This window comes from Schistosoma haematobium, chromosome 3 (assembly GCF_000699445.3).
Source record: "Schistosoma haematobium chromosome 3, whole genome shotgun sequence".
Classification (NCBI taxonomy): Eukaryota; Metazoa; Platyhelminthes; class Trematoda; order Strigeidida; family Schistosomatidae; genus Schistosoma; species Schistosoma haematobium.
In genome coordinates, this window is record NC_067198.1 from 12,926,945 (window position 1) to 12,945,900 (window position 18,956).

An 18,956-nucleotide genomic window follows, 5' to 3' on the forward strand; every position below is an offset into this window, starting at 1 on the left:
TTACTTACGTCCTCCAAACATAGATAACATAGTCATCATCGATGAAATTTCATCAAACAGCAAGTGTGTGATAAACTCTATATTAAAATGTTTCAATCATATCAAACAGGTTAAACCTAATCTCATTTACTGTAAATGAGCAAGATTAAGTCTGATAGTCAAATCTTAATGTCACTGAGATGCGCCCTCAGCACAATGAAACCGGTATCATCCAGTTAGTAGGAAAGAAAACGGCAAGTCATCGTGAAATAAAAAGTGCAAATAAACAAATATGCACATCTGCGCGAATTATATTGAGTTGTATATATTATCTGAGAGCTACCAACAATTTTATGTCAGTGTAGGAACATGAAGAGTGATATAGGAGGAAATAGAAAAAAACTTACCGTTCTGAATTAAATTAGATGAATGTTTCAAAGCATTTAATTTATCTGAAACTACAAACATAATTTCTATATGTATCCTTACTTGAGGACTTGGGCTGTGAATTGTCTTTATCACAAGATGTCTGGCGTGAAGCCTGAAAGAGTGAACCTGGTTTGAATTGAGTTGAGTCTGATTCTTCGTCATTCAGTAAGCTATCTACTTTAATGTTTTTATCCTATGATGTGAATGTTGGCATAAAAATGACGCTTACGTCGGCTGCTGGATTCGCATTAGCTGGAGTGTGGAAGAAAACGAAAGAAATGCCATACTGTAAAGTTTTGTTAAACGGTTGCGAGCAAACAAATTTGACTAGATCCCATTTCTGGCAAGCTATAGATTTTATAAACTGATCACCACTAAATACCCGGACACGGTTAAGGTTCGTTTCGTTTTTTGCATCTACTGGAGACATAAAAGAAGAGGATGGCAGGAGTACCTAGAACTGGTCTGAACAACCAACTAAGATGTTACCGATGAGTCATCCGATGAAGCAGATCTTCGTACCAGCACTTCGATAAAGGCAGAACCATTATTCCCAATATCTAAACGTGAAATTTCAATAGGTTCGGAAAACTATGAAGCTTTAAGATGATATGAGAAAAGCAGTTTACACTCAATTCTACAGCTTCTTGCCTGCTTCCACCACTTACACAACACCATTTTGAGAATGACGACCCTTTTAAAAGGTTGGATGCAGGAAAGGCCTGGAAAAGAGAAATACGAATGTTAAATGTTTCATTTTTTAGGGAAATCATATAAGGTCTTGAAAGAGTATGAACGTTATGATTTCAGCCTAGATTAGGTTACAAGAGGCTTGTAAATAGTTCATGAGAAGAAAATTAAGTGAAATAAAGACGAGTGAAACAGAAATCTAGAAAGAAATAGACAGACTATAAAGCAATCTTTTCGAATTGCTTCTAAATAGTAATTTGTATTATTCAGTAAGAAGTTTTAGTTACGACTGCGTAATGAAGTAAAGTTTGAAAATATGTTAATTCAGAAATTAGGGATGTTTAGTTTCCCTTACATGATGGTAAGTTGCCTGCATCATGAACATGAAATACTACTTACAAGATATTACGCCAAACGATGACAACAGCTGGGTCTTGTTGTTCGGCCTGAAACATGTTTTCCAAAGTCATTCAGCTACAACATAGGACCAGGCACATATGTGCATCGGTCCAAGTTGTCATACTTCATTAGCACGACAAGACGAACACCGGATTCATAGAAGTAGTTAATTCAGTGATGGTAAAATATAAAAGAAAGATTGCAATAAGGATATAGTACAGGAAGAATTAGTTCGTAGAAAGAAAGATATTAAGCAATTTTAGTCTCATAGTTTAAGGGAAGACAAAGAGTGTATAAACCGATGCCATTGTGATCGATCCTAAGCCATGTCACCAAGGGTCTCCGACCATTGATTACGATAGTCACGCGGACCCCAACCAAGTAGTCTGCATCTACCAACATGGCTCGGACCAGAAGTTAGTGACTTCAAGCACTGATGCCACGTTTTGGTTTGGCCGCCCCTAACTTTCTTCCAACCATCCTCAACACCAGTTAGCATTGCGCGTCGTGGTAGTCGGTGTTCAGGCATACGTAACACGTGGTCCAACCATCTCAGTCGATGAAGATTCACAACCTCATCAACTGACTTACCATCATTCTCTGATACCCTACATTTAACCTCACTATTACTTACCCGGTGATCCCAGAAGATGCGAGTAATATTTCTAAGGCATAGGTGGTCAAATACTAGTTGCTCACGAATATCTTATACTCTTAGTGGCCACGTTTCGCAGCCGTAAAGTAAAACAGAACGAACTACCGCACAGTTTACTCTTCCCCTTAATTGATAGACGGATATCTCGCCTTCGCCATAGATGGCGTTAGTTGGCAAAAGGCAAACGATCTTTTCGAATCCGTGCTGAGATTTCGTCAGACACCAACCCATTAGGGCTTACTAGACCTAAAGAGCGGTAAGACTAAGAGCACCGAACCCAAGGTTTGGGGGCGAAATCGTACTGCTGATTATACAAAGGTGTAGCAGCAGTGAGGTGTTTCTTCAGACAACCAGCATGACAGCGATGCTGCCTTCCCACAAGGAGGGGTAGGTTAGAAAAGGTCGATCCTAAAAGTGCACACCTCGCCTTATCCCATGGATATCTGCCTGCAGTGGTAAGGTCTCGAGAAGTACGAGCTAACACGAAAATTACTCGCGAAAAGGTCGTGTGACCGACCTCAAGCAGTTGTCCCATGGGCACTGCGGTCACGCTCTCAGGTCTCTAAGACCACCTGTAATCCAATTTCATTTTCAGGTACCTTCAGAACCCTTTCACGGTGTGGGCAACCGGGAAGTGATAACCGCCCTCATACTTCCAACAGCACTCAAGACCATTGTATGTTTTCCAGAGGCGAATACATAAATGTATGCTTAGTAAATAAGTCACATTAACTTTTATAGTTATGAGTATCGAAATCATCCTTTACGCTAGCCGTCCTGAAACACGAACGAGGCAGTAGTTGATATCTAACACGAATTTGGATACTTCAATCAACGAAAACAACTTAATCCCTGAAAAAAATTACATGCCACACATTTTCACTACACACAAGAACTTTTATGGTCAAATGATTGCAATTTTCGGCTGTTTATGAAATTAGAAATCATATTTTACAGAAATGATTCAAATCAAATAGTTGAGTAGTGGACCCACTTTTTGATAAGCAATAGAACATTACGAAAAACGCACTTATCAAAGACATGAAGCCTGTGTTAATTTAGTAATTGTTCCATTGCTACATACGTTCATGTGAATGTATTTCTTTAATTATTGTTGATGGAATTACTTTAAACCATTTCCTTATTTTTTATATACTGTTTAGCCGACTAATGAGCAGTAAGTAATTATCGACGCATCAACCAGGAGGAAGTTTCTGATTGCAGATAAATAGTGGATTGTGGGCAAAGAACTTTGTCTTTATCCTATGGACCTTGTGGATATGTATCCGCAGAACAATGCCCAACCAGATGACAATTGGTCAGTCCTGAAGTGCAAGGTCACTTACTACTGCGGTAAGTTATGAACGTAGAAACCGTAATTTCCCATAAATAGTTTCTAGCCATTTCACACTTGAGTGCGAACATTGGGCAGCTAATATCGAAGTCTCATGGGGCGTGAACATCCACAGAAATTTGTTATCGGAATACCAAGTTTGCAGTTTCATTTGTCATTTGAAGAGGAACTAATAACATTAGGCGCATGTCTTCAGCGAAAAGACATTACGGACGAATTTGTAAGTCAACAAAATTCGCTGGATTACTTGTTTTTATTCCAGAAGGCCATCCTGACGTGGTTAATGGATGATAATCCTAAGACGTCCATGCGCTAGATTATGTCATACGTCATGACATCTGTAGTTACCAGCCATTCCACTGTATTAGGCACTCCATCGTAAAGGACACTTCAGAACTGCAGGTTTTACGGCTGCATACGAAGAAAAAAAATTTTCTAATCTTTAGGAGCATTAACATCTCGATTCTTGTCCCCATCCGTCGACGGAAAACAAAATCCCGAAGCTTATGACATCGCGAAGTAAAGGTATTTTCACGACATGAGACAAAATACAAAAGCGTCATCGGAGAAAACAAGAACACGTATGTACTAATATGTTATAACTATTAACTGCTGTTCTATAGGTGCTGAGAATTCTATATTGTACCAAAATATAATATTGAATAAAGCCATTAATAATAATAACAATAATTAATAATAGTATTCAATATTAAGGAAAATAACCTTAAGTACTACTTCAAGTTCATTTGTTTAACAAACTATGACATTCGGATGTTTTACTGTTTTGTGTTCATTAAATTTTAGAATTTGCATGAACATTGGTTCGGAGTAGTTACACTACAGTTTAGGAAGGGCGTTACTATTGAAATATCTTTTATGTTTAACTTAATTGTTAATAAAACTTTTTCCTACTATGCACTGAATTCTTGACTTGCATGTGAAAAGTTTAAAGTGTATGTTGTGGAAGTTTTAGTTTTATATGCACTTGTCATTTATGACATGTAATTTCTTTTATCTCCGTAAATTACAACAGGACTTGACACTTACTATGAAAATACATAACGACCGTTGCTCAGGCATTCGACTATTGTTAATATTTTTGTATAGTATGATGTTTTTTTAATAAATGTCTATAAACATGTATCATTTTTTAAAGCAGTCAATTGCGGTCGTCATGTGGTTTGTTATGGAAATAAAGGTGGACATACGAGACATTCGAAATTGAACGAAAGATGGCGAATAAAATGTGTAATTAGACGTACATTAAAAATTAGGGGAATTTTTAAGCTGAAATTAGACAAGCTAGCGTGTATTTAGGCAGAAAGTAGACAATCCAGCGACATGTGAAACAAATAGAGAAAAATGGGTAATCCTGTATTCTTTTCCTTTGACGGGCGAAAAAGCAAATATTTGGCACGTTCCGCCATTGATTCCCCGTCGTTTACCTTTATTTCTCCCTTATTAGTTGTTTGATCAAACAACTACATCCTCGAGAATGTAGAAAACGCTTACCGAATGGTAAAGTTCAAGTTTAACCGGAGAAAAAATTATGAAAACTAAGTTGTGTATTTAGAGTAAGATCAACTTGCTTTATCTTCACTCGTAAAGCTAACAACTCTACTTGGAACGACCTCAGGCATCACGCAACGTCAAATCTCAAATTAGATCCATTATTCTTCAGTCTTCAATAACTGTGTGTACTCCAATAGTTTAAATGGTTATGAAGAGAATAATAGAAGCTTCTGCTTAATGGGCTTCCATATCTAGTAGCATTAGATCACCGATGCCTTCAGGTAAGGACATAAGTATATTAACGATAAAGAAGGAAAAATAATTTAGTAATATCATAATGAGATACTTATTCCTTAAGAATATGACAAGTTTTCTGTTAAAAGACTCTGACGAAGTCACTTGGACTAGTTCGTCTGGCAGAGAATTCCAACATTTGACCGCTCTTAAGGAGTAGAAGATCTTTTCACAGTCCGTTCTGTTATGTTGACTCCAGTTTCCGGGTGTTACCCTCAAGGTTTGTGTTTGGATCAAGCCCAAGTACGCATTTTATAGCAACTCAAATGCAATTGACTTTGTTCACATTTAATTCGGTTAAGTCATTTCGTCAAATTATTTAACGAACTGGGTCATTCGTACAAGTACAACCTATCTGTATAATTGTGTATTTATTATTGTTGCGAGGGTGATTGCTTAACGAAGCACAGCCACTGCAATTTAAAACGATGCCTAGAAGTGCTTAGGATAATAGAAATCGTTAGGTCACACCTAAGACTTTTGCACTGTATTCCACAAAGGATCACTGATTGAGGGAGCTATTCATAAGACTTTAATTTGAGTCCCCTGACTGATTTCGTGGCTCGTCATTGGATACATTCTGGAGTGGTCTGAACTTTTCTGAAGAAAATCAGGAAATACTTTGTTTATGTACTCTAAATGAGGACGAATATAACTGTTGCAGATTGTGTGGGATGTTATCCTGTCGAAATGGCCGTAAATGCTCTTGAACATTGCCGGAGAGGCACATTCTCGGAAGGCACTTTTGTCATAGTTAGCATAAGACTACAGTTATAACCTAGGAAACTCCTCTCTAGTAGTATCCCAAGTAGAAGAATATCTAGGAGTCCTGGTGCCCCATGATTTAAAGTCTTACGCCAACTGTGACAAAAATGCCTTCCGAGCAAACCTTGCACTGGTAATGTTGAAGCGCATTTTTGGACAGTCCGACGGAAGAACTTTTCGTATAATCTCCAATAGTTTCATCCGTCCCCACTTAGAGTACGGAAACATAGTACTCCCCCCTCACTCCAAAAGGATAAGGACACTTTGGAGCGTATCCAACGGCGAGCCACGAAATCAGTTTGAGGACTCAAATTTAAACCTTACGAAGAGCGCCTCCATTCACTAGACCTTTACCCATTAGAGAATAAGCGTCTTAGAGGTGATCTATTATTGGCTTATAGTATTCTCAATACTTCTGGACATCCTCTTGAACACCTACTTCAGCTTAGTTCCAACACTAACCTAAGGGGTAACACCCAAAAACTGGAGACGAAACATAGCAAAACGGAATGTAGACATAACTTCTATTCCTTAAGAGTTGTCAAATGCTGAAAATCGCTGCCGGCTAAGCTACTCCAAGCGACTTCTTAGGAGTCCTTCAGAAGGCAACTTGACCTATTCTTAAGGACCAAGGAGAGCATCATTCTATGATTTACCAATTTCTTTTCCTCTTTTATTGTTAACATACCTAGGTTCCTGCCTAGAGGATTCGGTGATCCCCTGCTACTAGACGTGGAAGCCTGTTAAGCGAAAGCTTCTTCTATTCCGTCTACAACCATTTGAACCATTTGACTTCAGATCGTAGAGTAGATATTTTCAACCAACGATACCTCTAGAGGGGAGTTACCTAAGTTGTATCCGTAGCCTGTAACATGTATCAGATGGACTTGAAGATGTTACAGGTATTTGGAGTTTGACAACACTTCGACCAGTGACACCTATACATGAGTCGTGCCCACCCATTGACATTAAAATCAGAGGCGAGGTGGTTCGAAGATATTGTAGCGGTAAATAAATCCCCAAAATAAATAGCTCTAAGTTTTCGACATTGGATGCTGACCGTATGTTTTAGTGGACTCATCTAGCTGAAGGCGCTCGGTCAGGCATCCGCACCAGATCACGTGTGGTAACGCCGTGCTCAACATCAACCTCAATCGCTAGCCAGATTAGATCAGAGAATTCCGATATATTGGTCATCGCCAAATATACTCTTCCGATCTCCTCGACTCTGTCTTTTGATTTCTCTGGGTGGGAACGAAATATATTAGAAGGTGTTACTGGTAGAAGCGTTGTCAAACACTGAATACCTGTGACATCATCATTGGTGAGACCGACGTGATCTGGTACACCTAATTGCAACTGTGAGTCTGTTCCTTTTTGGGATTTTTATATATCATTGCCTTATTTTTTTATTTTTTTTTAAACATTGTGATTTTTTTTCGTGTTTCTTCTTGGATATATATATATTTTCCCCTCGTTCGTTATCGTACTTCATACTTCATCATGACTGAACAGACACCTAAAGTACTCAAGCTTAAGACTTTGTCCCCGCCTTCGTTTCAACTGATGCCTTTCTGGCCCGACAACATCGAAGCCTGGTTTTGCTACGCAGAAGCCGACTTCTCCGAGCACGTCGTGATCGACACACGTGCACAATTCCTCGCAGTAGTCAAGGCACTACCGCGCGAATTCAACAGGTATGTAACACCTAGTATGTTTACTAGTGATGTTTCCGATCCTTACGAAATCTTAAAACGCTCGATTCTCAAACGAGGAGATCTAACCGATCGACAAAGGTTAGATCAACTCTTCAACAATATCGACCTGCAACACGGTTCTGCGACGGACATGTTGCAACGGATGAGAGAGGTAATAGGCCTAAGAACTTTCGACGAAGGTCTATTCAAACAACTCTTCTTGTCAAAACTTCCTCAACAGGTGCAAGCAGTTCTGTTCTCGTTCCAGGACAACGCCTTAGACGAGCTAGCTGCATCTGCCGACCGCATTTTAGAAATTACGAAACCTTCTACTACCGAGGTATTTTCAGTCAAAGAAAAGCCTCAAACGACTCAGAATGATATAACCGAGTTATGTCACACACTCACGTGTTATCTTAGTCTTCGTACCGACCGTAAGAGATCGCGCACCCCACGTAGAAGCATTTCTCGTAAGCGATCTGTCTCTAGACCACGAGAGACAGATAACCCCGACTGGTGCTGGTATCATAACCAGTATGGAAAGTTTTCCAGAAATTGCAGAAAACCCTGCAGTTTTCCCAACACGAAACCGACTGATTCGGGAAACTTCCAAGCCGGCACGCGTTAACGGCAACCGTAGCCGGCGAACAAAGCCGTCTGTTATTCGTCACAGATGTGACAACGAGAGTTCGCTACCTCGTCGACACTGGCGCAGAAGTTAGCGTTTTCCCAGCAAATCCTAACGACCGACTACACGAATCGACCCTAAACTTACAGGCGGCAAACGGAAAACTGATCGCTACGTATGGCGAAAGGTACGTTTACCTTAACGTGGGTTTACGCAAACCCATCCACTGGATTTTCGTTATTGCAGATGTTTCTACGCCAATCATTGGTATGGACCTTCTACAACACCACAATCTGATCATCGACACGCGCAAACGGAGGCTAGTAGACGGAAACACTAATTTATCCGTTTGCGTAACTTCTTTTACTGGTTGCAAATTATCCCCAGTCACAGTTAAACATATGATAGACCCACTCTATCAGCCACTTCTCGATAAGTACCCTGGGATACAACAAACTCAACCGAAACTACCGTGTGTAACCAGCAATGTTACACATCACATCACGACTACAGGACCACCTGTATTTTCTAAAGCACGACGACTAGCTCCCGAAAAGCTAAGGTTAGCGAAAAACGAATTCAACCTATGATAGACTTAGGAATCATACGACCGTCAAGTAGCCCATATGCATCTCCGTTGCACATGGTCCCTAAAAAGGACAGCAACGATTGGCGTCCAACTGGTGACTATCGGTGATTGAACGCGAAAACCATTCCCGATCGTTACTCGTTGCCTCACATTCACGATTTGACAGCTACCTTGAAAGGTACAACTGTCTTTTCGAAAATCGACTTGGTTAAAGCGTATAACCAAATACCTATGGCTACTGACGACATATCGAAAACAGCTATCATAACTCCCTTCGGACTCTATGAATTTTTGCGAATGCCTTTCGGTCTAAGGAATGCTGCTCAAACATTCCAAAGATTCATAGACGACGTTTTTCGAGGTCTCAACTTCGTACACGCGTATGTTGATGACTGTCTAATCGCAAGTCCGGACAGAGAAACACATCTCAAGCATCTGGATCTTGTTTTCGAACGATTACAAAAACATGGCATTACTGTAAACGTTCAGAAATGCCAATTTGGAACCGACTCATTAGACTTTCTGGGACACACGATCGATGCTCAAGGTATCCGACCCCTTAGAACCAAAGTGGCGGCCATTCTGGATTACCCAGAACCGACCACGATCAAGCAATTACGCACGTTTAACGGCCTGGTAAGTTTCTATAGACGTTTCATACCCAAATGCGCATTACTTATGAAACCTCTGACCGACCAACTTCGTGGAAATGCGAAATCCATCAATTTGGACGACACCGCACGAAAAGCATTCTCCACAGTTAAGGAACTGATCTCTAAAGCAACAATGCTCGCACATCAGGACACCCGAGCACCCATTAGCATCGCAGTAGACGCATCCGACTCAGCAATCGGAGGAGTCTTACAACAATGGGTTAACAACTCCTGGCAACCCTTGGCATTTTTCTCTAGAAGGTTGCTAGACACCGAATCGAGGTACAGCACATTCGGTAGGGAACTCCTAGCTATGTATTGTGCTGTACGGCATTTCCAACACTATATCGAAGGCCGTGAATTCACTCTTTTCACGGATCATAAACCGCTCACTTTCTCGCTAAGCTCTCCTTCTGACAAGTACTCTCCCCGTGAGTCTCGACAACTGGACTACATTTCGCAGTTTACTTCAGATATTCAACACATATCTGGAGCAAACAATGTAGTTGCAGACGCTTTATCTCGTATAACTTCCTTGAACAGTTTCCAAGGAATCGACCTTCTTAAACTCGCCGAGCTTCAAAAAGAAGACACTGATCTTCAGCACGAGTTATCGTCCACAACCCTTAAACTACGCATCAAACAGATGGGAACAGGTAAGGAAACCTTACTTTGTGACACATCTACAGGTAGGGATCGCCCAATCGTGCCGAAACATTATCGACGCAATGTCTTCAATACATTGCACAAACTTTCTCATCCAGGTGTTCGTGCAACCATCAAGCTTATAGCAGAACGGTTTTGCTGGCCTGGCATGAATAAAGACGTGAGGGAGTGGGCACGCTCCTGTGTAAGCTGCCAAAAATCTAAGGTTATCAGACACAATAAATGTCCCCTAGGCTCATTTAAAACTTCCGATGCTCGTTTCGACCATGTTCATCTGGATTTGGTAGGACCTTTACCAGATTCAAATGGATACTCTTATCTTTTAACCTGCGTAGACCGTTTCACTCGATGGCCAGAAGCAGTACCTATCAAGGACATCACTGCTAAAACAGTGGCTCGCACCTTCGTCGAACGATGGGTAGCAAACTTCGGTTGCCCTTCAACCATCACCACAGACCGCGGACGTCAGTTTGAATCTGAACTTTTCCGTCGTCTGACCACACTTTTAGGAATCACTCGCTTCCGAACGACCGCCTACCATCCACAAGCAAACGGGTTGGTAGAACGTTTTCACCGACAACTAAAAGCTTTACTATCAGCTGCAAACGTTTCACAGTGGACCGACGCTCTTCCACTTGTCTTACTAGGTATCCGCAATGCAGTGAAAGCTGACATTGGATACACTGCGTCTCAACTCGTTTATGGAACGACACTTCGACTTCCAGGAGAATTCGTGGATCCTTCGTCCTCTTCAATGAACATGGATCTAACCTCCTACACGAACAGGCTTACAAACGCAATGCGTTCAGTTAAACCTGCCTCCACTCGACCTCAATCAACTGATGTTTTCGTTCAACCTGACTTACGATATAGTACACACGTTTTCGTTCGTCGAGACTCGCATCGACGACCCTTCGAATCAGCATACGAAGGACCTTTCAAAGTTCTTCAACGCGAACCGAAGTACTATATAATCGATAAGAACGGAACCAACGATAGCATCAGCATCGATCGCTTAAAAGCAGCGTATTTAGAAGGAAATCCTATTCACGTCGATTTTCCTTCGGTACAATCGCACAACACGACTCCTACACTCATTATTCCTCAACCGACAACCAACACTAGCGATGATACTCCGAATGTATCTGAAAATAAACCTAAAACGACGCGTCCTGGAAGGAGAGTAAGATATCCAGAACATTTAAACGACTACTGCACGTAAGGCACTACTCGACATTTCATATTATATCGATTTTTCTTTTTACGATATATAATATATTTTTAAAAAAATTTTAATATGCCTATATATTTATATTGTTGTTTTTTAAAAAAAACAAAAAAACAATTTTTTTAACGCTATTACGTGTACTTGAGTTTATTTTCCATTTTGTTTCGCCGACATTGTGTTTTTACGCACATACGAGTGTATTTCGACATGCACTTACATTTTCTTTTTTCTTTTCCAGGACGGCTGGAAAAGAACGATGCAGTTTACGAGGAGTCGAAAATTTCGTTGCAACTTTTTTTTACTATGTTGTACCTCGGTCCCATATAGTAAGGAAAGACGACCAGACGCTGCTACACTTAGTAAGCTATCAGAAGAGTGTTTACCAACGACAAACTCGTTGGGTTTAAACTTCCGGCTGGCCACGTCTTAGGGTCGTCACTGCCCCACTAGGGGGGGAGTGATCTGTGGCGGTAAATAAATCCCCAAAATAAATAGCTCTAAGTTTTCGACATTGGATGCTGACCGTATGTTTTAGTGGACTCATCTAGCTGAAGGCGCTCGGTCGTGCATCCGCACCAGATCACGTGTGGTAACGCCGTGCTCAACATCAACCTCAATCGCTAGCCAGATTAGATCAGAGAATTCCGATATATTGGTCATCGCCAAATATACTCTTCCGATCTCCTCGACTCTGTCTTTTGATTTCTCTGGGTGGGAACGAAATATATTAGAAGGTGTTACTGGTAGAAGCGTTGTCAAACACTGAATACCTGTGGCATCATCAATATATTTGATAGGCTATCAATATATCGATAATCGAGTGATCTAAACTGGCTAGAGATTTCAGGAGGATTTGAGCACGATTTCCTCACTAATGTTTTAGTGCGGATGTATGCGGATGTATGACCGGGTGCCTTCAGCTAGGTGAGTCCATTAAAACTAATGTAGTCACCACCCAGTGTCCAAGACTTACAGAGCGATTGATTTCGAGGATTTATTTAACACTACAGACTACTTTTCACGTTGAAGTGCCAAAGACAAGTCTGTTGTTGCCTACCTGTGTTTATGACAATAGTTTTGCTTTTTTATTAGGCGGTGCCTTATTTTGTCGACGTTTATGAAAACATAAGTACAGGGTACAGGCCATACGAAGCTAGGACCAAGAACAAAGGCAAGTTGGAGTTGACCATTCCACTTGTGGACTGTCTAAACGATAAAAAAAACGTGTAAAGGACAGGGCCTACCACCTTGGCAAACCTCATATAGGTGGGCTACCTGTCCATTCACATAAGGTTCATACAGAAAAACAGGACGAAGCTCACGCGTTCCAAATTGAAAGCATAAACTGCTTATATATGAACGCCGCGAGTCTACCAAACAAACTGGATGAACTACGTGAACTTAGCAACGCTAATAAGGCCCATCTGATAGGAATATCTGAAACCTGGATATCTTCTCAGTTCTCGGACCAAGAGTTAGCATTACCTGGGATGACTTTGTTCCGCAACGACAGAAAAATAGGAATTGGGGGCGGAGTAGCCATATACATAAGCTCTTGCTTGGAGGTGCACCAGGTTCACAACCTCGAGTTTAACAATCTTGAGGAATCCATATGGTGCTCTGTAAGATTGTCTAGTACTTCGAGGTGTCTAGTCGGAGTCATTTACAGAAAGCCAACTGCCGACATCGAGTACGATAGTCGTATGCTGGAAGGACTATCCCTCTCTATCCGTCTCGGTTTCACACACATCCTGATTCTAGGGGACTTTAATCTCCCTAGAGTCAACTTCGCGGAACACACGTACACTGGAGGCGACAACTCAATTGAAGCTCGGTTCTACAACCTCATCGATGACTTGGGCTTATATGAAAACGTGAGGTCGGCAACTCGTTGGAGAAACTGTCAGACACCATCGCGCTTAGACTGTGTATTCACTAACGAAGAATTCCTAGTCGACAACCTCTCAATCCTGGCTCCTCTGGGAAAGAGCGATCATGCCGTCATAGCCTTCAGTTTTGTCATCAAAACTAAGCTAAGGTATCCCAACAATAATTTGCGTTGGAACTTTAAACGGCTGAATGTCCCAGCTCTACATGACTATCTACAACAGGTGGCTTGGGATGTTCACCCTCAACTCGATGTGGATGGTCATTGGGACTTCTTACTGCACACGCTCTTATGTGCTACAGACCATTCAGTTCCTCAAACGGTTCCCAAAAGCTGCAAGCCACCTACAGTAATCAAGAACCGTACCCTTCGCCTACTAAGCCGCAAAAGGCACTGCTGGGCGGAATACAAACGAACTAATAACGATGGAGCGTATAGGCAATATAAACATATCAGGAACATATGCACGAAGGCTATAAGAGAAGACAGGCTTCAGTACCAAACAAAGCTTATGGACAAATTCGCCTCTAACCCTAGAAGCTTATTCCGTTATGCAGCCTCTCTTCGTCAAGCCAAAACAGGAGTTTCTCAACTGGTAGGTCTTAACGGCCCGACCAACAACGATGGCGACGCCGCTAACCTTCTGGCGGCACATTACTCTCAAACGTTTCAACCGGCTGACATCAACTTTACTGACGACAGTTTCATCTGCAATTCCACAGGACTTTCCGAAGTAGACCTAAGCGCTGACTTGGTGTTCCGGAAATTGCAGCACTTAAGATTAGACACTTCTCCTGGCCCGGATACGGTTCATCCTGCCATACTGAGAGAGGCAGCCTCAATCTTGTCAACGCCGCTTAGCGTGATGTTTTCTCACTCGCTTAGCCGAGGCAAATTACCGGAAAATTGGAAGTTGGCTCACATCACACCAATTTTCAAAGGTGGTCGACGCAATGAACCTTCAAGTTATCGGCCGGTGGCTCTTCTGTCATTACCTTCAAAACTCATGGAGTCCCTGATATGCGACGGTTTAAATGACTATCTACTGTCCTTAAATTTCTTCTCACCCCAACAGCATGGTTTCAGGAAGGGTTACTCTTGTATAACCAACCTGCTGACTGCGGTGGACAGATGGACAAGCATCCTCGATTGCAAGGGAAAGGTTGATGTCTTCTACCTTGATTTCTCAAAAGCTTTTGATAAGGTTAACCACATGTGTCTTATCAACAAGCTCAAACGACTAGGTATCAAACCACCCCTAATCGATTGGCTTACTTCATACCTAAAAATCGACACTTTAAGGTTAGGGTTAATTTCACTTTATCTCAGGCTATGGAATGTCCTAGTGGGGTCCCCCAGGGCTCAGTACTTGGGCCTCTTCTCTTCTTGATCTACATAAATGATCTTCCTCAACAGGTAACGTCAGATTTATTACTTTTTGCCGACGACGTGAAACTTTGGAGAGAGATACGCAACCAAGACGATACACAGGCACTTCAGGAGGATCTGACTCGACTTCAAAGTTGGGCAGACGATAACGGACTTACCTTTAACACTTCAAAGTGTAAAGTAGTCCATCTGCGACATGTTGCAAACTACAGTTACAACTTAGGAAACTCCTCTCTAGTAGTATCCCAAGTCGAAAAAGATTTAGGAGTCCTGGTGCCCCATGATTTGAAGTCTTACGCCAACTGTGACAAAAATGCCTTCCGAGCAAACCTTGCACTGGTAACGTTGAGGCGCATTTTTGGCCAGTTTGACGGAAGAACTTTCCACACAATCTTCAATAGTTTCATCCGTCCCCATTTAGAGTACGGAAACATAGTACTCCCCCCCTCACTCCAAAAGGACAAGGTCACTTTGGAGCGTATCCAGCGGCGAGCCACGAAATCAGTTCGAGGACTCAAATCTAAGCCTTACGAAGAACGCCTCCGTTCACTAGACCTTTACCCATTAGAATATAGGCGTCTTAGAGGTGATTTATTAATGGCTTATAGTATTCTCAACACTTCTGGACATCTTCTTAAACACCTACTTAAGCTTAGTTCGAATAACAACCTAAGGGGTAACACCCAGAAACTGGAGACGAAACATAGCAAAACGGAATGTAGACACAATTTCTACTCCTTAAGAGTTGTCAAAAGCTGGAATTCGCTGCCAGCCGAGCTAGTCCAAGCGACTTCTCAGGAGTCCTTCAAGAGGCAACTTGACCTATTCTTAAGGACCAAGAACAGCATCACATTATGATTTACCAATCTCTTTTCCTCTTTTATTGTTAACATACCTAGGTTCCTGCCTGGAGGATTTGGTGATCCCCTGCTACTAGACACGGAAGCCTGTTAAGCGAAAGCTTCTATTCCGTCCACAACCATTTGAACCATTTAAAGGGTGCGGTGTATTCAAACAGGTACGTTGCGTACATTTGTCGACAAATATCCCCCAAATACCCGACGTAAGGGGAAAAAATCGACATTTCCCTTAAATAACCAGCGTAAATACGAAAAAGCGACATTTCTCCTTTATTTACGCTTTCGTCCCCTTTATTTCCTCTTTATTGGTTGCTTGGGTCTTATTATAATAACTATATATCGTCACTTCTGTTATTTAAAAATAATATAAAACCATTTTACCTCAACTAAGTGTCACGAAATAGCTGTATTCAAGTTTCATGAGCATGAATTCGCTCTTGTACTACAAAGGAAACGGCTTGATAATGCTATCTCAAACAGCTGTTCGGTTTCTTTGGACATATGTGGTTAGAAATATGAATGAGTATGTATATGCGATGCACTGATTAAGAACCATGGGTTAACTGTCAAGTTCCACTTAGCACTTTTCTAAATGTCTCGTTGTTTAGGTTCAGAATTCTGTCATAATGGCTGCAAGCATACTGTTAGGCCTCATGATTTCGTTGATTGGAAAGTGACTACATCAACGCAACTCAAAATATTCCTGTTCTACAATGAGCGTGCTTCAATTCTCTTACTTTGCGTTTTAATCACCTAGTTTGTCTACATTGTAATATTCTCAGAACTTGTTAATTAACAAGTAAGATATCTGCTATTTTTATTTCACCTTAGCTTCCTCATGAATTCATGAAGTATGTATTCATTGGACAGTAACTAGTCTTCAAAGAAACGGAGTGTGTTCAAAATCTTCATTTGGATTGATTTCAGGATAATTGAAACTATAGAGATCCCTTATATGTCATTGATACTTTCAGCTAAACTTATTCTCTCAATTTCCGTTCACACAAACTATGATTTTTAAGACGTCTACTGTGTGTAGATCCGTTTGCTATCTACTTCACCCGTAATTATAACGGTGTATTTGTATTCATCTTTCCTCATTTAGTGTCCATGATCTTTATTCTTCAATCTCATTCTCCTTAAACTACTTTTTGTGTTTAGCTTCCCATGGTAAAGAATACTGTTACTTTGTTTTCTCTACATCATGTTTTGCTGGTTCCTCTTGCTTTGCTACTGTGACGTGACAGCTTGAGTCAGTAAAATTCGGTCCCAATTTACCAATGATTAGTTGACTGAATCACTCAAAAAATCAACATGGTTAGCGAATTTCCGATCGGCAATTTTCAATAACACTAACAACACTTGCTAAAGCACTTTGGAAGTAGTTCAGTCGGCCAGAACTGGACACAAAGCCTGCTGAAAACTAGGTTTATTCCTAAATTTATGTTGCTTCTATAAAAGTTGCTCATTATTTCATCGAAAAAGTATGTGATGTCAGTTTTAGTTTGTCCTGTACATCTTATGCCCCTTTACTGACATTTAAATAGCCCGTTTCAGGATAAATTCTATTCAGAGGCACTATTTCTGTGTTTTTAGACACATTAGAATGCAATAATATTACCGACCGCAGTTCTGAGAGTGTTCCCAAAACAAAATTTACACTATTGTTTTGAATTTTCTCTGTTATTCTTGTCAACTTCGTCTTATTATTCTAGTGTGTTGTGGAAAACTGTTTGATGTACATTTATCACTTGTCCTAAGTTGACTATCATCGAATGACCGACGTCGCATCACAGCATTTTGTATTGAATTGACCATCCATAAATTCAAATTACTTTAATGTAGCAACGTCTTTCGGTCCCAGTGCTTAAAAATTTGTTATAACTTTTGAAAAAACCGTAGTGAAAAGCCAAGAAATTGTCAGAAGTTTCCAAGACTCTCTTGCTTACTCAGGGTAACCGGACCAGAAATTGTTTTCCTCTGATAAGTTATTACTAATATTCCCTATTTTAGGCTTTTTATTTCCATGATTTCAGATTACTTTGTGTAATGTAATCTCTAGATCTGTAGATTTTTCCACACCAGTTGTTAAATAAACAGATTACCATCATACATTGATATTTTTTATTCAGTTCCCATTCATTCTTAGGAAAACATTACGTTAATTTATTATATTAAATTTTCAGTTGTAAAGTATTCATCTACATGTTTTTCAGATACATATCTTGGATAGATGTTTGTGTTCCAGTTTCACATTTAGTTTCTTCACTCTAATCACTAACTGTCAACTATTAAAAAACGCCTTCAAGACGATTACTAATAATGAACTGCAGGATCGTTGAGGGAATGATTTGCACTGCAATTGATTCAGAAGTGAACTGTCCGTGTGATGAATGCAAAAAGAGACATTTTTCTAATGGGATTTCTTTCTTCTTCCTGAAAAATAAATTCTGGGTCGAAACTGTTTCTGAAGAAGTGTTGTTTCTAAGATTAAAGGTTCACTTATTTTTTTCCGTACATGTTCAAAATAAAGACTCTTAATCCACAGTTTGAATTTCAGCGTGATACCCTCCGCCACACTATTCGTGATTGCTTTGATTTTGGAAAAGTGGTAGCTGATATCCAGGTTTGCACAGACATATGTAGTGTTTCTTTTCAGTACACCTTTGGAGAATCTGTAATAAATTGGACTAGTGATGCTGTTGTTCCTGTTTCTTCTGTGGTATCTAGTTACATTATAAAAGAATTTATTTTTAGTTGCATTATCATGTTGTTTTGCCACTTTCATTTGCACTAGAATCACTTTGTAAAAAGCAAGATTTACTCAATAATAAGTTATTGGCTCTAAATCATCATACAAATCGGCTTCATGAAAAACTAATGCTTCCAAGTAACAATGATAATTTAAATGTCAAATTAAACTAGTGGGTGAGGATATGAAAAAAGAAGACGTGGATCTGGTTAGTTATTATTATTGAGAACCGGCTTTAGAAATATGATGGGATGTCACTGCTCGGTTGCTTTCATCGTTAATTTGGTTCTAGTCTCTTATTTTTGCTTGTAACATTTAATGTGTAACGTGAATTTAGTACCTAGATATCTATTCGTGTCGATCTTATAAAAGTCCTATGAATATTTCGGAAATAAATTATTTATGATACGATTTGAACTCATTCCATCCACCTTATCTGATGGTTCAAATCTTTAGACGATTGTTTACTCTCTTGAGATTGACAGTACTTTTTAATCACTCCAGGCAAATAATTATCGGTATATTTCTA

The 18,956-nt window shown here is 40.3% G+C and overlaps 2 protein-coding genes across 5 annotated transcripts in view; one reads left to right on the plus strand and one right to left on the minus strand.

Moving 5' to 3' along the window:
• The window catches only part of XRCC1 (DNA repair protein xrcc1), a 61,245-nt gene extending 56,070 nt beyond the window's left edge, over positions 1 to 5,175 (minus strand). Inside the window, exons 1-6 of the mRNA XM_035733347.2 lie at positions 5,096 to 5,175; positions 1,038 to 1,130; positions 898 to 999; positions 638 to 862; positions 469 to 601; positions 387 to 437 (exon numbers count right to left, since the gene is read on the minus strand). Coding sequence (XP_035587272.1) covers positions 387 to 437; positions 469 to 601; positions 638 to 862; positions 898 to 999; positions 1,038 to 1,130; positions 5,096 to 5,146 — 655 coding nt within the window. The 5' untranslated portion in view covers positions 5,147 to 5,175. The remainder of the gene's footprint in view (positions 1 to 386; positions 438 to 468; positions 602 to 637; positions 863 to 897; positions 1,000 to 1,037; positions 1,131 to 5,095) is intronic.
• Positions 5,176 to 15,718: 10,543 nt separating this feature from the next.
• The window catches only part of MS3_00005025 (uncharacterized protein), a 28,473-nt gene continuing 25,235 nt past the window's right edge, over positions 15,719 to 18,956 (plus strand). The window contains exons 1-4 of one of the 4 annotated variants that reach the window (XM_051213034.1): positions 15,719 to 15,833; positions 17,892 to 18,171; positions 18,209 to 18,397; positions 18,433 to 18,635. In XM_051213034.1, the coding sequence (XP_051068968.1) occupies positions 17,998 to 18,171; positions 18,209 to 18,397; positions 18,433 to 18,600 (531 nt within the window). In that variant the 5' untranslated portion in view covers positions 15,719 to 15,833; positions 17,892 to 17,997 and the 3' untranslated portion in view covers positions 18,601 to 18,635. Of the gene's footprint in view, positions 15,834 to 17,888; positions 18,636 to 18,956 lie in introns of those variants that run through there. The other 3 variants (XM_051213035.1, XM_051213036.1, XM_051213037.1) reach the window with 3 other exon arrangements.